This window comes from Aspergillus neoniger (genome assembly GCF_003184625.1).
Source record: "Aspergillus neoniger CBS 115656 unplaced genomic scaffold BO87scaffold_8, whole genome shotgun sequence".
NCBI classification, from domain to species: domain Eukaryota; kingdom Fungi; phylum Ascomycota; class Eurotiomycetes; order Eurotiales; family Aspergillaceae; genus Aspergillus; species Aspergillus neoniger.
Window position 1 is genome coordinate 400,008 of NW_020291136.1, and position 17,619 is coordinate 417,626.

The 17,619-nt window shown below is 51.9% G+C and overlaps 8 protein-coding genes and 1 non-coding gene across 9 annotated transcripts; 5 read left to right on the forward strand and 4 right to left on the reverse strand.

The window, feature by feature from the left end:
- Nucleotides 1–171: 171 nt before the first annotated feature.
- On the forward strand, nucleotides 172–1,231 carry BO87DRAFT_302899 (60S ribosomal protein uL10; the record flags this gene model as incomplete). The annotated part of the gene is made up of 3 exons (XM_025619224.1): nucleotides 172–345; nucleotides 402–471; nucleotides 537–1,231. 3 exons carry the CDS (start codon nucleotides 172–174, stop codon nucleotides 1,229–1,231), a joined length of 939 nt encoding a protein of 312 aa, XP_025482169.1.
- Nucleotides 1,232–1,998: 767 nt separating this feature from the next.
- On the forward strand, nucleotides 1,999–3,498 carry BO87DRAFT_329695 (uroporphyrinogen decarboxylase HEM12). The gene is made up of 4 exons (XM_025620268.1): nucleotides 1,999–2,098; nucleotides 2,153–2,194; nucleotides 2,292–3,215; nucleotides 3,267–3,498. The coding sequence occupies exons 1-4, from the start codon at nucleotides 2,044–2,046 to the stop codon at nucleotides 3,335–3,337; spliced, it is 1,092 nt and encodes a 363-aa protein (XP_025482170.1). The 5' UTR covers nucleotides 1,999–2,043; the 3' UTR covers nucleotides 3,338–3,498.
- BO87DRAFT_374378 (cytosine deaminase) lies at nucleotides 3,311–4,417 on the reverse strand. Its single transcript, XM_025622773.1, has 3 exons — nucleotides 3,872–4,417; nucleotides 3,536–3,801; nucleotides 3,311–3,458 (listed from the first exon to the last, which is right to left on the reverse strand). Exons 1-3 carry the CDS (start codon nucleotides 4,028–4,030, stop codon nucleotides 3,437–3,439), a joined length of 447 nt encoding a protein of 148 aa, XP_025482171.1. The 5' UTR covers nucleotides 4,031–4,417; the 3' UTR covers nucleotides 3,311–3,436.
- On the forward strand, nucleotides 4,328–4,829 carry BO87DRAFT_228938 (uncharacterized protein). Its single transcript, XM_025618745.1, has one exon. The coding sequence runs from the start codon at nucleotides 4,530–4,532 to the stop codon at nucleotides 4,794–4,796; it is 267 nt and encodes an 88-aa protein (XP_025482172.1). The 5' UTR covers nucleotides 4,328–4,529; the 3' UTR covers nucleotides 4,797–4,829.
- Nucleotides 4,830–6,250: 1,421 nt separating this feature from the next.
- Nucleotides 6,251–8,126, forward strand: BO87DRAFT_414045 (type I HSP40 co-chaperone YDJ1; the record flags this gene model as incomplete). Its single annotated transcript, XM_025626608.1, has 4 exons — nucleotides 6,251–6,286; nucleotides 6,356–6,425; nucleotides 6,505–7,323; nucleotides 7,384–8,126. The coding sequence occupies 4 exons, from the start codon at nucleotides 6,251–6,253 to the stop codon at nucleotides 7,698–7,700; spliced, it is 1,242 nt and encodes a 413-aa protein (XP_025482173.1). The 3' UTR covers nucleotides 7,701–8,126.
- A 319-nt stretch (nucleotides 8,127–8,445) lies between these two features.
- Nucleotides 8,446–8,562, reverse strand: BO87DRAFT_t113. The gene has a single exon. It is a non-coding gene; the product is annotated as a tRNA-Met (tRNA).
- A 421-nt stretch (nucleotides 8,563–8,983) lies between these two features.
- BO87DRAFT_329704 (putative GARP complex subunit Vps53) lies at nucleotides 8,984–11,926 on the reverse strand. Its single transcript, XM_025620269.1, has 3 exons — nucleotides 11,690–11,926; nucleotides 9,835–11,627; nucleotides 8,984–9,775 (listed from the first exon to the last, which is right to left on the reverse strand). Exons 1-3 carry the CDS (start codon nucleotides 11,763–11,765, stop codon nucleotides 9,044–9,046), a joined length of 2,601 nt encoding a protein of 866 aa, XP_025482174.1. The 5' UTR covers nucleotides 11,766–11,926; the 3' UTR covers nucleotides 8,984–9,043.
- A 227-nt stretch (nucleotides 11,927–12,153) lies between these two features.
- Nucleotides 12,154–14,803, reverse strand: BO87DRAFT_354007 (mRNA export factor mexA; the record flags this gene model as incomplete). Its single annotated transcript, XM_025621263.1, has 3 exons — nucleotides 12,154–12,594; nucleotides 12,649–14,208; nucleotides 14,399–14,803. The coding sequence occupies 3 exons, from the start codon at nucleotides 14,801–14,803 to the stop codon at nucleotides 12,547–12,549; spliced, it is 2,013 nt and encodes a 670-aa protein (XP_025482175.1). The 3' UTR covers nucleotides 12,154–12,546.
- A 608-nt stretch (nucleotides 14,804–15,411) lies between these two features.
- Nucleotides 15,412–17,496, forward strand: BO87DRAFT_354012 (retrograde cargo receptor ERV46). The gene is made up of 4 exons (XM_025621264.1): nucleotides 15,412–15,505; nucleotides 15,589–15,881; nucleotides 15,948–16,128; nucleotides 16,195–17,496. The coding sequence occupies exons 2-4, from the start codon at nucleotides 15,689–15,691 to the stop codon at nucleotides 17,135–17,137; spliced, it is 1,317 nt and encodes a 438-aa protein (XP_025482176.1). The 5' UTR covers nucleotides 15,412–15,505; nucleotides 15,589–15,688; the 3' UTR covers nucleotides 17,138–17,496.
- The last annotated feature ends 123 nt before the right edge of the window (nucleotides 17,497–17,619 follow it).

Genomic DNA, 17,619 nt, shown 5'->3' on the forward strand with positions numbered 1-17,619 from the left:
CGGGGCCCACGTGACTGGGAAACAAGCGAGGCCACAACCAAGAATTTCCCAAAATCGGCGCGACCTTCCGTACTTTTCGAACTTCATCGTCACGATTCAGATCGGACAACCACGAAAGTCGAAACATTTCACTTGCCCTTAAACATCCTATCTTCAGCGAATTAAGGAGACATGGGGGGCAAGTCTGCTACCAAGGCCGCTTACTTCGAGAAGCTCAAGGCCCTTCTCGATGAGTACAAGACGGTCTTCATTGTCGGTGTCGACAATGTCAGCTCTCAGCAGATGCACGAGATTCGTCTGAGTCTCCGTGGCGAGGGTGTCGTCCTGATGGGTAAGAACACCATGGTATGTGATCCTCTGAAATTACCGGTGCTTGGTTTGCATGCTGACGAATTTTTTAGGTTCGCCGTGCCATCAAGGGCTTTGTCAACGACAACCCCGAGTACGAGCGTCTGCTCCCCTTCGTTAAGGGTAAGTGAAATTGCTTCCAGAGTATGCAATGATGTCAATTGGCTAACTTTCGCTCTCTTTTGCAGGTAACGTTGGTTTCATCTTCACCAACGGTGACCTCAAGTCCACCAAGGAGAAGATCCTGGCCAACCGTGTCGCTGCTCCCGCCCGTGCCGGTGCCATCGCCCCTGGCGATGTCTGGATTCCCGCCGGTAACACCGGTATGGAACCCGGTAAGACCTCTTTCTTCCAGGCTCTCGGTGTCCCCACCAAGATTGCTCGTGGTACCATTGAAATTACCACCGACCTCAAGCTCGTTGAGGCTGGAAGCAAGGTCGGTCCCTCTGAGGCCACCCTGTTGAACATGCTCAACATCTCTCCCTTCACCTATGGTATGACCATCCAGCAGGTCTACGACCAGGGTCAGTGCTTCAGCTCTGCTGTTCTGGACATCGAGGAGTCTCAGCTCCTTGAGGCCTTCTCCAGCGCCATTAACACCATCACCACCATCTCCCTGGCTGTTAACTACCCCACTCTCCCCGCTGTCATGCACTCCCTGGTCAACAGCTACAAGAAGGTTCTTGCCGTTGCTGTTGAGACCGAGTACAGCTGGCCCGAGATTGAGGAGCTCAAGGACCGTATCGCCAACCCTGACGCTTACGCCTCCGCTGCTCCTGCCGCTGCCGCTGCCCCTGCTGCCGGTGGTGCTCCCGCCGCTGAGGCTCCCAAGGAGGAAGAGGAGGAGTCCGACGAGGACATGGGCTTCGGCCTCTTCGACTAAACGTCTCGTGTCAATGCTTCACGGGATACGACTGCCATGTATTAGATACTTTTCTTGCCGGTCTTGACGATTGGGTAAATGAAAATGATTGTCATGGTCATGAAACAATGATCTTCTTTCATCTAGATAGGGACGTAGTAACGTTCCCTGATCTGATGAACTGAAAAAGGTGAGCTTTCAACAATTCTTTGGTTTTTCTTGCTTCGCATATATGCCCACTCCCCGGTGATATGATGATACATTTTTAACCCAGAGCTACTTGCTTTGACGAACAAAAACAGCAACAACAAACACTCTAATTTTTTGCTGACACCATCTCATTCAATTTGCCTTTTTGTCACACATTACCTTTAATGGTCCGATAGCTAACAGCTTTCTCAGGTTCACAGATCAAATGTAGCCCGGACGTAAGGCCGTCGCGCTGTTCGTTACCCCAGAGGCTTGTTCTGTGGTTGTGTACAAGTAGCGGCTAGAAGAGCGTAGTACATGAGGCTGTTGTTGGCTGTGAAGGATTTCATGGGCATTGTATTGGTTGCCGCTGTCAGGGCGCGTGGGAGGAACATTTTCAATACACATAGAATTTACAATGATAGCAACATCACATCGCTACATAGTTATTTTCAAATTGCGTAACATATTCCAATTGAAGTAGATTAAGCAGATGTTCCAGGCTTTCGAACAGCTTGAAGCTTACCTGAGCCACGGAGGACGAGTCGAGTTCCGGCCCGAGGCCGCGAACGGTGGCAGGACTTGCATGTCGCAAGCCCCTCCTCCGCAAGGTCCCCTCCATCACTCCCACATCCCACATCAAAATGCAGCATCAATTCGAGCCATTGAAGAACGACCTCTTGCTGAGGGCAGCTAGGGGTAATTTTGATCTCTAACATTATATTCGAAGACATGGGACTGATACCATTGCAGGCGAGAAAGTCCAGCGTCCTCCGATATGGGTTATGCGGCAAGGTACGCCTCTCTCTACAAACTTCTCGTTTTGCACTCTTTTGACACTCGAGTAAATTAATTCTCTCTGATAACTGACCATGTTGTGCTTCTTATATAGCTGGCCGTTACCTCCCAGAGTACCATGAAGCCAAGGCTGGCCGCGACTTTTTCGAATGCTGCCGCGACCCCGAAGTCGCATCGACGTTGACGCTCCAGCCCATCGACCGCTACGCCGGACTCATCGATGCCGCTATTATCTTCTCCGATATTCTGGTCATTCCCCAGGCCATGGGAATGCAGGTTGAGATGGTCGACAAGAAGGGTCCCCATTTCCCCGAACCGCTCCAGTCGCCCGATGACGGACAGTACGAGAAAGTGATGCAGAAGGAGGTGGATGTCAAGTCGGAGCTCGACTACGTCTACAAGGCTATTACCCTCACCCGCCACAAGCTGCAGGGTCGTGTGCCGTTGATCGGCTTTTGCGGTGCCCCGTGGACTCTGCTGTGCTACATGGTAGAGGGAGGCGGCACGAAGCTGTTCGTCCAGTCGAAGAAGTGGATCTACAAGTACCCCAAGGAGTCGCAGGCTCTCCTGCAGAAGATCGCCGAGATCTGTGTCGAATACCTGGCGCTTCAGGTTGCTGCTGGTGCTCAGCTGGTACAGGTCTTCGACTCCTGGGCGGGTGAGCTGTCTCCGGCCGCTTTCAAGTCGTTCTCTCTTCCCTACTTGCGTCACATTTCGGCAAACCTGCCTAAGAAGTTGAAGGAGATGGGACTGGAGCCTGTCCCGATGACTGTCTTCGCGAAGGGTGCGTGGTTCGGTCTTGAGGATCTTTGCGAGTCGGGCTACAACGTTGTTGGCTTGGACTGGCTGCATGACCCCGCTGAGGCTAGACGGATTGCCAACGGTCGGGTGACGATCCAGGGAAACGCTGACCCCGGTGTTCTCTATGGAGGTCGCGAGGCTATCACGGAGGCTGTGGAGACCATGGCTCGGGGCTTCGAGAAAGGCAAGCAAGGCTGGATTGCCAACTTGGGTCACGGTAAGCACCTCCAGCAACTGGGCGAATTGCTACAATGCTAATGTTACACAGGTGTGACTCCTTTCGTCAACCCGGATGATCTCAAGTTCTTCTTCGAGGAGATCCACCGTCTGACGGTGTAGATTGGGGCTCAATGCGACCAGAACTAGCTTCCAATTCTTGATTATGTACATGAGAGCCTAGCCAGCAATGTCGTTGACACCTTCACGAAATTCAAAAACTCAGACGGAAATGTCCTCGTTCCTGCAAAGACGTCTCACAGTCAGCTTACGTTCCAACAAATATCTAGACCATTTCAATGAGATGCATGGGAAACCTACCAAAGTTCCGGCTTCTCCTTCATAAACTTCTCCATGAGCTGCTTACACTCTGCGTTGTCCAAAACCACAACCTCCTTCCCGCGGCTCTTAAGGTAGTCCTCACCACCCATGAAGCTCTTGTTCTCGCCCACGACAACGCGCTTAACCTTGTAGAGGATGCAAGCACCGGTGCACATGTCGCACGGCGACAGGGTGGTGTACATAGTAGCGCCCTCGTAGGCCGAAGCGGGCAAACGACCGGAGTTCTCGAGCGCGGACATCTCAGCCTATGATCGTCGTTATTAGAATGAGTCAGAGCCAAATGACCACTTGAAGACAGGAAAGAGATCAACGAACATGCAACACCGGACTACCCTTCTGAACGCGCATATTGTGACCGCGGCCTAGAATCTTGCCATCCTTGGAGACCAAACAAGCTCCAATGGGCACACCACCCTCAGCAGCGCCTTGCTTGGCTTCTTCCACAGCAGCGATGAATCCGGCGTCAGACTCCATGATGGTTTGTGTTTGATGTAGAGTAGTAATTGGATTATGGAATATAGAGCGATTGGAGGGGTAATGGGAGAAAGATAGAAAAGATGGGGTAGCATCAAGCCGGAGCAAACTCTGTGTGGTTAACTGCCGGACTGACCCGCATCGGGCTGGACGTGCGGAGCTTCATGATAATGAGAGGGGAGATAGTAGGTGCTGTCATTGAGATAGGGGATGTTGATACATTCGTACTTGATAACAAATTCATTGTTTATGTGTGCATGTGATAGACTTTCTTGGGTTATGGTCATGCATAAGGTGCTTTTCGAGGGTGCTTGGGGATCGACATGCATAAGCGCAAGCCAGATGCTTGACATTTCATGTCTCGTATATAACTATAACTTAATGTGGTACGAGTTAATTGTATATGAGACATCTTATCTGGATCAATAAGGCCGGGATTATAATATCCATCTTGTAACTATTCATTCACAATCTAATAAGTTACAAGAACAAGCTAGCAATGGCTGATAAATTCGGGGTCATCCCGCGCAAACCCCATGCCACTTACTATCTGCCACTACATAGTGGTATCTCTTATCGCAGAGATCAATCTCTGAACCTTTGCTCCACCGTCATGGCAAGAACCATAGGATTGACTTTATTCCTTGGTGGTCTGGTACCCGGGACAATGAATTGCCTCTACAGCAGAAGAAACCGTAGAGTATACGTACCAGGCATTTTCCAGTTAATCCGAAGCCCACCGGCAATTAGCGATCGCGAGGAATAATGAATAGTAATCTCCAGGTGGGGAAATTCCCGACAGGCTTTTTCTTCCCCTCCTTCCGCATCGGGCTAATCGCCTCTCCTTATCGATAAGCCGACAATCAGCCACCGCCCGCCACAATCCCGGTGCCTGAGGCAAAAGAAAAGAAAAAGAATCTGACCTGGAGACAAGACAAGGCAGATCCGGGCGGCTACGTCAAAGTTTAATTTTGCAGTTTCCTCCTTTTTTACTTTTCTTTCTTGGATTTTTCCAGTTGTAATATACTGGATAGGTATTTTTTACATGTAAGATGGGAGTGTTATGTAATAAGTGAGTGTGGATGGAGGGATGCTACACAATACACAGCATTTAGTACTTTATTTAGTGTGAAGATCCTCGTGAACTGTGTATAATTGCACTGTAATACCCAGGCAGACCCTGTCGCATACTACCGACTTGTGGAATAAGGACCAGCTTACTTTAGGACCACCCCTCCATGTTGTAGTAGTATCGAACGAGATAGAAAGGAAAGTCCCGGTGATACATACAACTTTTGGTCAAACAGCCAGAAAATGGATGCAACCAACGCTCTCTCCACGGTCACGAACCGGTAATTACCAGGGCGATTGTCAGCGATGGAAAGGCTGCGAAAGCGGTGGAAGGACACAGAATCGCATCGAAGCAGTCGGAAGGCGCGCTCGGGCCATGAAGGCTGCGGGTGACGGGGCTTGTCGAAGCAAAGAGAACAACTCCATTCAGCCTGAGACGTTGTCATCGTGGTCATGACAATTTGTTCAAAAGCATCCGACGATCTCTCCTTTCGTGTTAAGATCTGATCCTTTCAGATTTCCATCTCCTCCCCCCCATCTTCCTATTTAACTCCAGTTCCGGCCAGTTGAAGCGCAGTTCGCTCATCTTCTCCAGCATTTCTATACTTCCCGGAGTTTCGCCCCATCGTATCTCCGGTATTTGATACACAAATCTCGAAACTCTTGGCGGGACTTCACTGTGCTCGTGCGGCAAATCAAAGGTCGATTGGTGCCTGGTCCTGGTAATCAGATTACACATACGATACCCTCTCACTGTGTCTCAGCCGCCGCCCTGTCGCCGCTTTCTCTCTTCTCTGGCTCTCTCTCTCCTGGCTTTGATTATCACCCGGACGGACCCTCTCTCTCTCTTCTCTCTCCAACTCTTCCTTCTTCCTTCCACCTCTCACTTGTTCCCCCTCACGCCTTCGAGACTCCTCTCCCCTCGTCTCTTCCACTCCTCCCTCTTTTTCAAGGACTTCTCTACACTCCTTGGTTTTGTGCCCTCTTTGTTTCAACCTGTTCCATACCCCGGTGTAAGGTTTTCTAGGATCGGATTGTTCCGTTTCGTCCCTCCGAAAAGTTCTTGATTCTTCTTTATTTTCCCTCGGCTTCTCCTCGTCGCCCAACTTTCCTCTTCCGAATTTTTTTCTCTTCTAGACACAGATCACAATGGTCAAGGAAACTAAGTTTTACGATATCTTGGGGGTATGTTCTGGGTTTTCGCCAACTTTGGCTGGTTTTGCACGTCACAGAAACTAACGGTGAGGCGGTTAGGTTGCCCCGACGGCTTCTGAGGCCCAACTGAAGTCTGCCTACAAGAAGGGTGCTCTGAAGTACCACCCTGGTAAGTACGAACTTGAATCGCGAGAGCGGTGCTTTTCACGAATTATCTAGGGGTGTTTACTAACGCGACATCTTCATAGACAAAAACACGAACAACCCCGAGGCCGCTGAGAAGTTCAAGGAATTGTCTCACGCTTACGAAACCCTCTCCGACCCCCAGAAGCGTAGCCTCTACGACCAGCTCGGTGAGGAGGGTCTTGAGCATGGCGGTGCTGGCGGTGGTATGGGCGCCGAGGACCTCTTCGCTCAGTTCTTCGGCGGCGGTGGTGGTTTCGGTGGCATGTTCGGTGGTGGCATGCGTGAACAGGGCCCCAAGAAGGCTCGCACCATCCACCACGTTCACAAGGTCAACCTCGAGGATATCTACCGCGGTAAGGTCTCGAAGCTGGCCCTTCAGAAGTCCGTCATCTGCCCGGGTTGTGATGGCCGCGGTGGTAAGGAGGGTGCTGTCAAGTCGTGTACCGGCTGCAATGGTTCCGGTATGAAGACCATGATGCGCCAGATGGGTCCCATGATCCAGCGATTCCAGACCGTTTGCCCCGACTGCAATGGCGAGGGTGAGATCATCCGTGAGAAGGACCGCTGCAAGCGCTGTAACGGCAAGAAGACCACCGTGGAGCGCAAGGTTCTCCACGTCCACGTTGACCGTGGTGTGAAGAACGGCCACAAGATTGAGTTCCGCGGCGAGGGTGACCAGATGCCCGGTGTTCTGCCCGGCGACGTCGTTTTCGAGATCGAGCAGAAGCCCCACCCTCGCTTCCAGCGCAAGGACGACGACCTCTTCTACCAGGCCGAGATCGACCTGCTCACTGCTCTTGGCGGTGGTACCATCAACATTGAGCATCTTGATGACCGGTGGTTGACCGTGACCGTCGCTCCAGGCGAGGTCATCACTCCTGGTATGTGCTTCCCCTCTCCAGCCTCGACTTCGGCGCATCAGTCTAACGTTCTCTCTGCAGGTGCTATCAAGGTTATCAAGGGCCAGGGTATGCCTTCCTACCGCCACCACGACTTCGGTAACCTTTACATCCAATTCGATGTGAAGTTCCCCGAGAAGGATCAGCTCAAGAACCTCGAGTTGCTCGAGCAGGTCCTGCCTCCTCGTATGGAGCAGTCCCAGCCCCCGCAGGACGCCATGATCGAGGACTTCGAGCTGGAGGACATCGATGGCAGCGAGACCTCTCAGGCGCGCGCACACGGTGCCGCCAACTCCATGGACGAGGATGACGATGATGTTCCTCCTGGCGCTGAGCGTGTGCAGTGCGCATCGCAGTAAACGGGGAGTTTAGATGAGGAGTGATGATGTTGTGCTGGGGCTTGATGAAATTCGCTTATGATACCATGTGAGGGGTTTCGGCCCCGGTACTGCTCGGTTCTGTTATGTTCGTGCGATGACTTATTTCTGCGATGGCGTTTGCACTAAGATTCGGGAGATGAAATGGAGATTTCTTTTCTTTTCGTTGGATGCGTTTTCCACCATCCTCACCATCATCACGCAGTGGTTTCCCATGCTATAATGTTCTCTTTTCCTTTTTCTCTCATTGGGAATGGGGGCCTCTGGGATTTGATGAGTGGATGAGAGACGATGTTATATGAGCCAGCTTCTTTTCTCCTTGACTCCGGGGAAACATGTCGGAGGGTTGAGCGTTTCTTAGTTTATAGACTACACAGCACGGCTTGGGTATATCATGCTTCTGGGTTCAAACGTCCATGTAGCGATAGAGTAATCTTATGGCTATGCCTTCAACCTCTGGAAGTCCAAATAGACACACCCGATACTAAACAACAGAGACAACGTCCTACCTCCTTCGCCTTACCTCCCAATTCTCATCCTCAAATACCAGAATAAGAGGAAAAAAGATAGAACAAGGAAAATTACACCCCGACACACAACACAAATCCAACATAATTTACTTTGTACTATTTACCCACATATCTCGGCCCGCAAACACCCCCCCACCACCGCACACCCTCCACAACGAAACCACAAAAACAAAGAGCAACGAAAAAACAAAAAGAAATGTCCTCAGGGAGGTTCGAACTCCCGGCCTTGGGATATCCAGGAAATTGAGATGTTTCCTAGTCATATTCAAGATGTGATATGAGACCCACGTGATAACCAACTACACCATGAAGACATGTTATGTCAGCGGGGAGGGAAATTGGATATATATCCATATCCAGGGAGGGAGGATATGTATGTGAAGGCCAACTGTGTACTAGCTACGGACTTGGTAAGTTACTTTGTAGTAGTACTTTACAATAGAAGTATGGGGGAGGATTTGGGGTTTTGTTCAGTGGTTAGGGGATTTGAGTTTTGGTGGTAACTTGGTGGTATCTTGGTGGAGTGAGACTATATGTTTGTTGGTAGGGTTTGATTTTGTTTATTATTTAGGTTCTAGTGGTGGGTAATTATAGATATATGGCTCGGTGTTATACTAGTGGTAGTGTTCCATAGCCCGAGTAAGTAGGAGTTTGTCATTCATGAATGGTATCGGCGTAGTTAAGATAAAGCTACAGATTTAACGGATAATATAATACAAATAATGGGTCAATACACAGGATATATGCTATTCGCTAAGACGGTTGTAAAATATACATAAAATAGTAGTAGTAGTATCAATTGCCATCATCACCACTCCGTCCAAACCTGCCTCCGAATCCACCCAGATCCCGACGGAAGAATTTTCCAATATTCTTCAGATTCTCGTTCAGGTTGCCTGCGGCGGTGGTGCTTTCCCCGCCTTGCGTTTGTGTTTGTCCCAACGGTCCAGGAGTAGAGGCCGGACTGGTCAAGGCGCCGGATATGGCGCCACCACCTGGGGTCAGGTTAGTCGTGTTGGCTGAGCTCATTGGCGTCCCGAATCGATCTACACCGTCTTTGGCGGCGGAGATGATGGCGGATCCGAGCATGGTAGGGTCGAAGCGGGTGGAGGCGCCGATGGATGCTGCGGCAGTGCCGAGACCGAGGCCCTGCGAGACGGTGCCGGAGGATGGTGTCACGGAGGCCTGCATGGCGGACAAGATGGGGTTGCTCTGCTGGAGGTTCGCTGCGTAGCGATCAGATGCTCGGTGGATTTGGAAGAGTTCTAAGAGGTGGTTTTGTTCCTGGCGACTGCGGATGCCCTTGATGTCGAGGATCTTGCGGAAGTTGGCGTTGTTTTGGTCGGCGATGTGGACCAGGTAGGCCTGGACGAGGGCCTCAGGAGGAGATGGCTGAACTTGGAGAGTCTTGAGGAGGGCTTCGATCTTCGCAAAGCTGGCGTTGACGCGCTTTACGAAACCTGCTGGCGCGGGGCTGGGGAGGAGCGACGAGAGGCCAGTCTTGAGGGTGTAGGCATCCAGAAGCATCTGATAACATCTGTTAGTTCCAATGAACATTACAATATAAGCTGAGACAGTGAACCTACCTGCTCCGCACCAGTCTCCGCGATCGGCTTGCACTGGAAGACAGTCGCAATGAACACGTTCGATATCAGCTCCACAACATGGTCTGCGAATGCGCGGGCATACTGTTGCTTATGCAGCAGCTGCAACAATTCAGAGCATCTTGTCTGCGTCTTGGACATTAGCTCGCCGACATAGGAGCTTTGATCGCTTACGCCCTCCAGCCGGTTCCAGGGTGTGTTGCGCATCTCCCGCCAGCAGGGCTCCAGGTCAATCTCGACCTTACGCACCAGTCCTCGAACAGCTGCAGAAGCAATGCCCATGAACGAGTCCGCTTGACTTTGTAGGTCCACCGACTGTTTGAGGTTTTTGTCGAGCCTACCCTTGATCTTTTCCTCTAATTGATTGCAGGTCGTATAGCAATAGTCCGCAGTGTTGAGTACTAGGATAAGCTCCTCGGTACCTGGTACCTTCGAGGGAGTGTGACCCGTAGGCCTTTCACTGATGTAATAGAGCAGGACCTGTGCATACTGATCGAGATACTTCGCAAATACCTTCGCAAGCTCCGCAAGGCTAGCGCCAGTAGATAGCTTCGCGCATTGCTGCAACGAATGCCGGTAGAACGTGAATAGGTCGGTGGAAGAGGATATAACAATGTGCGAGTCAAATTCTTCATCCGCTGGCTTCGCGGGTTGTTGGCGGTATTTAGGGATAAGCGCAGCCAGCTGCTTGTCCTGGGCCTCAACCCAGACGCTCAGGTAGGGCTCGAATGCCTCTGAGATGGCTTGACCAAAGACTGGTGCCTCACTCGAGGCGAACGTATCAGTCGAAGGCCGAGATGGACTGACAAACCGCCGTTCAAGGGAATGCTCAAAGTCCAGCGTCTCTTGTAGACAGGACAGTAGCAGGTTGACATCAATGGTCTGGCCATTGCGCACCGATCGGGAGAGAATGCCCTTAAAGTCCTCCCGCGTACCTTCGCAGAAAACGTTCGCCAGAATCTCGTTGACCCTCCAGGAGGCGGGAAAGATGGGCGCATATTCCTCATCGTAGTTCTTCAGAATCCGCCTGAACCAGGCATACCGCCGTGAGATATTGTCCAGTGACCCGGCCTCTTCGTTGTTCCTAAAAACCTGGCGATATTCACGTAGCTGGAAGTTGCAATACCAGGTCACCAACCTAGACTTTGCGTGATCACCAAGCGCATCCATGACCAAGCAGCCCTCCGAGAGCACGTGCCTCTTTTGGCCAACTTCCCCTTTCGCGAACGCCAACTCGAAGTCCTCGCAGACTTGCTCCAGAAGCTCCCGTTGTATATCCGCAACGTTCCGACTGAGCAGCGCAATCTGATCGATCGAGCGATACGACTTGAAGTGCGCCATCAACTGTATGACCGCCTGTAGCAGCTGAGCACAGTCGCGGTACTGCCGCGTCCGGCCTAGAGAACGTAGTTGGTCATAGGCTGTCGTTAACATCTGCAGTCTCTTCAAGACCGTCATCGACAGCGTGAGGTTCTTCTTCGCATTGTCCAGCTGCTTGATATCCGCCGTCATCTCCGTAATGGCCAGCTCCGTCCTGGACGCGCGGTCGCGCACATCGTCAATCTTCTTGAACAGCTCCGTCAAGTCGGCCTTGGCGGCCTGGATGCGCTCGACACTCTCCGCATTGGAAGTGACCTGGTCTTCGACCAGTGCGCCGATATCGTTGTCGAGCTCATCCTCATATTCGCGGAGGGACTGGGAGACCTGGGACACCGACGACAAGGTGGAGGGGTGGGAAAAGATTGAGTTCAAGTGGTCGATCGGATCGTAGTCCGCTGTGAGATTGGATCTATTAGCAAGCTCCCTGATGGGGTAGGTCGTCAATGACAGCCCTCACCTGCGTCCAAAGTATCGAGGGGGCCCTCCCCGTTGGAGGGCATTTGGCCGGGGGTGGTGGTAGTAGTGGCGGACATTCCATTAGCTCCTGAGCGTCAACGCCAGACACATGCTGCAATGCCAGCTAGGGGGCATCCGCCAATTCAACATGTAAACATAAGCCCAAGAGCGAAGGCTACCAAAGGAGTGAACAGAACCCGAAAACCACAAGCTGTAAGGACCGCGGGGGAGGTTGTTGATGCCGGAGCCGCAGGTCGGGAAGTTGGCGACAACTCAGCCCGGCTCCGTCAATCAGTCAGTCACGGGCAGCTCTTAGTCTTAGCGCTTTGCCCGCGCCGCCGGGCCTCGTCATCGCCTCTTGTCTGTTCGTCGGAAACAGGACAGGCGCATGATAATCCTATGTTTATGTTATTTTTATGAAGGTCAATTCTACAAGCTGTTCAGAGAGATAGATGGATAGGTCAAGTGGCATCGACCTGGAAGTCATTGCCCCCAGAATCGATCCTAGGTTTCTGGTTTGATTGAACCACCCCTTGTACCGCAGGTCTCGTCTATATGGACATGAAAATCATCGTGGTCTTTTAGTATACATCGAAGGGAAATTAAAGCAATTGTAACGAGCTCCGAAGCCATTCGCCCAAGCCATGCATCAGCAAATCACAAATAAAGAGACAGTCGACTCCGATCAAACACCACCAGGAACCTCCCGACGAAAGCCGGGGATGCGAAGACCAGACTAAGTCTGGAGGAGAATCGCTCGAGAAGTTGTTTCCTCGTTCATTTGGTATATCTTCTTTTTCTTCCTTTTTCTTTTTCATTTTTTACTTTTAAGAATTGGCCCTTCCCTCCTTGGTCATATTACACTGCTGCAGGTAGAAAAGCATCTGGAGGCAGTGTTCCCTGTGCCTGCAAAAGCTTATTAGCGCATGGTTGTATGTGAAGAACACACTCTAGACTCACCTTAAGTTCCTCGAAGTTCTTCAGTGCAGCCTCCATATTCCAGCCGTTTCCAGACAAAGCCATCTCAGAGTACTGAAGGGTCATCCGAGTATTAGAGCTCATCTGAAGTACTAGCTGCTCTTGCTGGACTTGTGTGTCTGCTTTCCCAGGCGCCGGCATGCCGTAGCCTTCGGGGGCACCCGGAATAGCTACGGGTAGTGCTGCAGGTGCCGCAGGCGCTGCGGGTGCAGCCGCAACTGCTGGAGGTGCTGCTTGGGGAGCGGCTGGTGGAACCTCTGGAATCCATGCCTCGTGTCCACCATAGGCTCGCAAGCAGAGAAGATCACTGACGACCCTAATTCCGCCCATACCACCACCGGGCCCGATGATGAATGTTCGATCGAAACTGCGCGTTTCAACCTTGGCCCCGTTTATCTCGTCGAACTTTCCGTGCACCATGATGAGAAGACCACCAACACCCGTGGAGCTCTGTCCAGAAATATCAGGAAGACCTGGGATGGGGTAGCACTCGATAAGCCATTCTTCCGGGTGCGTCGCAATGTCAGGATGTCTTGTCGCCGGAAGACTAGTCCACAACTCGCGTATCTTCTCCGCACCGGTATATACCCTAGACATGCGTGCAGGGAGATGGCTGATCTTGAGAAGGTTTCTGCTTTTCTTAATATAAGCATCCCAGGGCGCTGTTTCTGTTTGTTGGGCCCTGGGAGCCGATGTGTTCACATTGAGAGTGAACGTAGTGTGGTTGTCGTAGACACTGCTAAGAATGCCGCTTCGGTCGTTGTCGTAGCCCGCGAAGAAAGCCCGGACGAAGTTCTCTGCGATCTGAGAGTCGTCCTGGAAGTGTGGTGGCTGCACTGGAATCGGAGTCTTCTTCTGCGCCGCTATTTCTTCTGCGGTGCGGACTTCGACATTGTTCAGGAACCGGAGCTTGGGATACCACTTCAGCATGGTATCCTTGAAAGTAGGGTCGGCGCTAAAAGGAGTGTTTGATAGGTCGAGAAATTCGAGGTTCCGGAATTTCCAGCGCCATCCAATCAAGGACTGCGCATCTTTGAATTCATTGTTGGATAGGTCCAGATTTTTCAGGTCGGGAATTGTCGATGCTAGTGTCGTCACAGCTGTGATGTTGGCAAGCTGGTTATGAGCGAGACTGACACTCTCCACTGCCTCTCGGCGCGCCGTGGCATTGTCGAAATTCAGCTCCCAAACCTTCATCAGTGCCGGGAAGAATTTTGACTCGGTAGAGGTGCTGCCAAAGATTCCCATAGCCAACAGATCCGGATCGGTTCCCAACTTCGAAAGATCGAGTAACTTTGTTTGCTGGGTGTAGCGCTTGCCGAGAATTGTCGTCATTTTCGCCTTGGTCTCGGCAGCAGAGGATGTGCCGCCATTTTGTGCCATAGCAGACAGCATAGGCTGGTCCAATAATCCGCCAGTAGACGGATCATACATTTCGGTGGTAAGAGGGGCACCTGCAAAACTAAACCCATTGAGCTGAAGCATCCTTTCCAACAACTCTGGCCGAATAGAGACGATAAGAGCGTCGCCTTCAACCCGCGACTAATGAACGTTAGTAAGGCATAAGGGACCTTGCGAGCCGCGCCATTCATCCAAAAGAACAAACGCCAGGAGAGACTAAGAAAGTGCCGATCGTCGTTCTGAACGCACCACCCCTGCAAACGAGAGCACATCGGAGAGGACGAAGCTGATAATTGATGTCGGTGACCGCCAGTTCTGGTGTTGCACATACCTTTGTAATCCTTGCGCGTGTGCCAGCTTTCGAGTCGGGTGGGCTGAGTTTTTTTTCGAGGAAGGCGATGAGGGATTCAAGACCGCCGTCGCGATTAGAAGCTGCCTTGCTTTGCTTCCAGCCACGAACAATAACCTGTTCCAGACCACTTCCCCGTCCTCCTTGTCGGATGTTCGCTTGAGTGTCTGAGTTACTGGAGATGGCCTTTTGGATCGCATCCATGGCTTTGTTCGCTGCTTGCGACCGGCCAGAATCGCCACGACCCTTCTTTCCACGGTTTCGTGCAGAGCCAGCGTCCATCATCAGATCACCTTCTCGATCGACCCGTGTCGCAGCACCCCGCTTGCGAATGCCTCCACGATCCGAGCCCCCCGAGCGACCGCGAGAACCTTTTCCGCCCTTCATGTTGATAGAGGCGATAGTTTTCGTAGTAATATTTCGTATGAGGAGAGAGGGCGACGGACAGGATGGTAGAAGTTGAGTGTTGTGGAGGCGAAACGAGCGCTGCTCGCCTTTAGTGGTTCGAGATCGGATCAATAGACATACAACTATCGATTCGAAGAGGTTTCGTAGGAAGGAGGAGGAAAATGCGAAGTAGCGAGAGAAATACTCGATGCGATACTTGTGAGAAGTCGAGGACGGTTCAAATTAAGCAACCGCGAACCTCGATGTAGGGGAGGAGTGTTATGAGAGGGGAGGAAGAGAAGCAAGAAGACGGAGTCAGCGCAGAAAAAGTGACGTTGAACCACCAAAAGCAGTGCCCGCGAAGCTGTGCAGAGTCACGTGGGCGGCCGGGCGCAGGCCCTCCACGTGATTGTGCACCAGGCACAGGGCGATTGACCAATCAGAGGCTGTAGTCTGTCCTTTGGCACGGACGGTAATACACAATACCGATGCACCAAAGTGGACAGAGGTTATTACGCGGCTAGTCCCGATCTGGTAGTGGCATCCATCGGAGGAGTGGCTGTTTCTCCGCTTCATCAACAGGACAGCTGGAGCTTCCATCGGCCTGTTTCCCCAAGGACTGTCTGCTTGTTGATCGTCCTCAGTCGTGCGCAAATCGCGACTTCCCGTGCTTGTCCAATCTTTTTATCCGACTTGGTTCGCGTAAGGTTGCCCCCGTCTTCAACTCTCTGCATTCATTGATCCTTCCTCGAACTATTCAGCTTACATACGGTTCTCTCCAACAGGCTTCATTCCCGCGGGCACTAGCTGGTCTTTAGTCGGACCAACGCTCCTTTGTCTATATCCCCAAACACTCCTTCGTATTCATGTCGATCAATTAGAGAAATGCCGGCGAAATCGCGTTTCACAAGGCTAGATGCCTTTGCTAAAACAGTGGAGGATGCGCGCGTCCGCACCACCTCCGGAGGTGTCATCACCATAGCCTCGTTGCTGGTCATCCTGTGGCTTGTGTGGGGTGAATGGGTGGATTACAGGCGGGTGGTTGTTATGCCCGAATTGGTGGTAGATAAGTCAAGAGGTATGATAGCTTAGTGAACTCTGGACGGCCAGTAACGACTTGATTGCTGATGAACCCTTCGCACAGGCGAGAAGATGGAGATCCACCTGAACATGACCTTCCCCCGTCTACCCTGTGAGCTCCTGACTCTGGACGTCATGGATGTTTCTGGTGAGCAGCAGACCGGTGTTGTCCACGGTATCAACAAGGTGCGCCTTACTTCTGCCGCAGAAGGAGGCCGCGTCATCGACGTTAAGGCCCTTGAGCTGTAAGTTGCAACTCCAAACCGGCTCCTGCCAACGCCAATTGCACTGCTAACTATAAACTCTCCTAGTCACTCCAAGGAAGAGAGCGCCAAGCATCTCGACCCTGATTACTGCGGTGAATGTTACGGCGCGACAGCTCCCGCGGGTGCAAGCAAACCTGGATGCTGCAACACCTGCGACGAAGTCCGTGAGGCCTATGCACAGCAACAATGGGCATTCGGAAAGGGCGAGAACGTTGAGCAGTGCGAGCTTGAGGGCTACGCGGAGCGCATCGATGCGCAACGCCGTGAGGGCTGCCGCCTTGAGGGTGTCCTCCGTGTGAACAAGGTGGTCGGTAACTTCCACATTGCTCCGGGTCGCAGTTTCACCAGCGGAAACATGCACGTCCACGACCTCGCAACCTTCTTCGACGCCGAATTGCCCGAATCTGAGAGACACACCATGACTCACGAGATCCACCAGCTGCGGTTTGGACCTCAGCTTCCCGACGAGCTCTCTGATCGCTGGCAATGGACTGACCACCACCACACCAACCCTCTGGACAACACCAAGCAGGAGACAAACGAGCCCGGCTACAACTACATGTACTTCGTCAAGGTGGTGTCGACCTCTTACCTTCCCCTGGGTTGGGATCCGTTGTTCTCGTCCTCCATCCACTCCGCGTACGAGCAGGCCCCTCTTGGCTCCCACGGAATTGCCTACGGTGCTGAGGGCAGCATCGAGACGCACCAGTACTCTGTGACCTCGCACAAGCGCTCGCTGATGGGCGGAGACGCCTCCGATGAAGGCCACAAGGAGCGTCTGCACGCCGCCAACGGCATTCCAGGAGTCTTCGTCAACTACGACATCTCCCCCATGAAGGTCATCAACCGGGAGGCCCGCCCCAAGACCTTCACCGGTTTCTTGACTGGTGTGTGCGCCATCATCGGTGGTACCCTGACCGTCGCGGCAGCCCTAGACCGTGGTCTCTACGAGGGTGTCAGCAGGATGAAGAAGCTCCACTCGAACTGAGCGTAGAGCAAGCAAAAACCCGAAAATAATTGAAAAAAAAGTAAACCGAACACCAAAGCCACAACCCACTAAACAGAAACGAAAACAAACAGACCCCATGGAGAGCGTTGTATGGAGTATAGGGGCAAGAAGCCAGACAGAAAGACAGGGGGAGCGAAAGAGCAAGATAGGACGGATGAAAGGGAGAACTCCGGAAGTTCAGGCGTTACATTTATTACTCACCTACATTGATTGCATTTCTGATCCATTTTGATCTTGGTCGGGGGAAAACTCATTGATACACCTATTATTTTGCCTTCTATATCATTGGTACTATTATTTGGGTTTACTTGTTTTTGTTTCCATAAGACACATAGCACGTATAACAGCCTTTGCATGGGTACTACCTGCCTACAGACAGTGTATTGATTGATTGATTGATTAATTGATAGGTTGCTTGGATGTTGGTCCTTCGTAAAACGCCACTACACTAAACAAAGTAC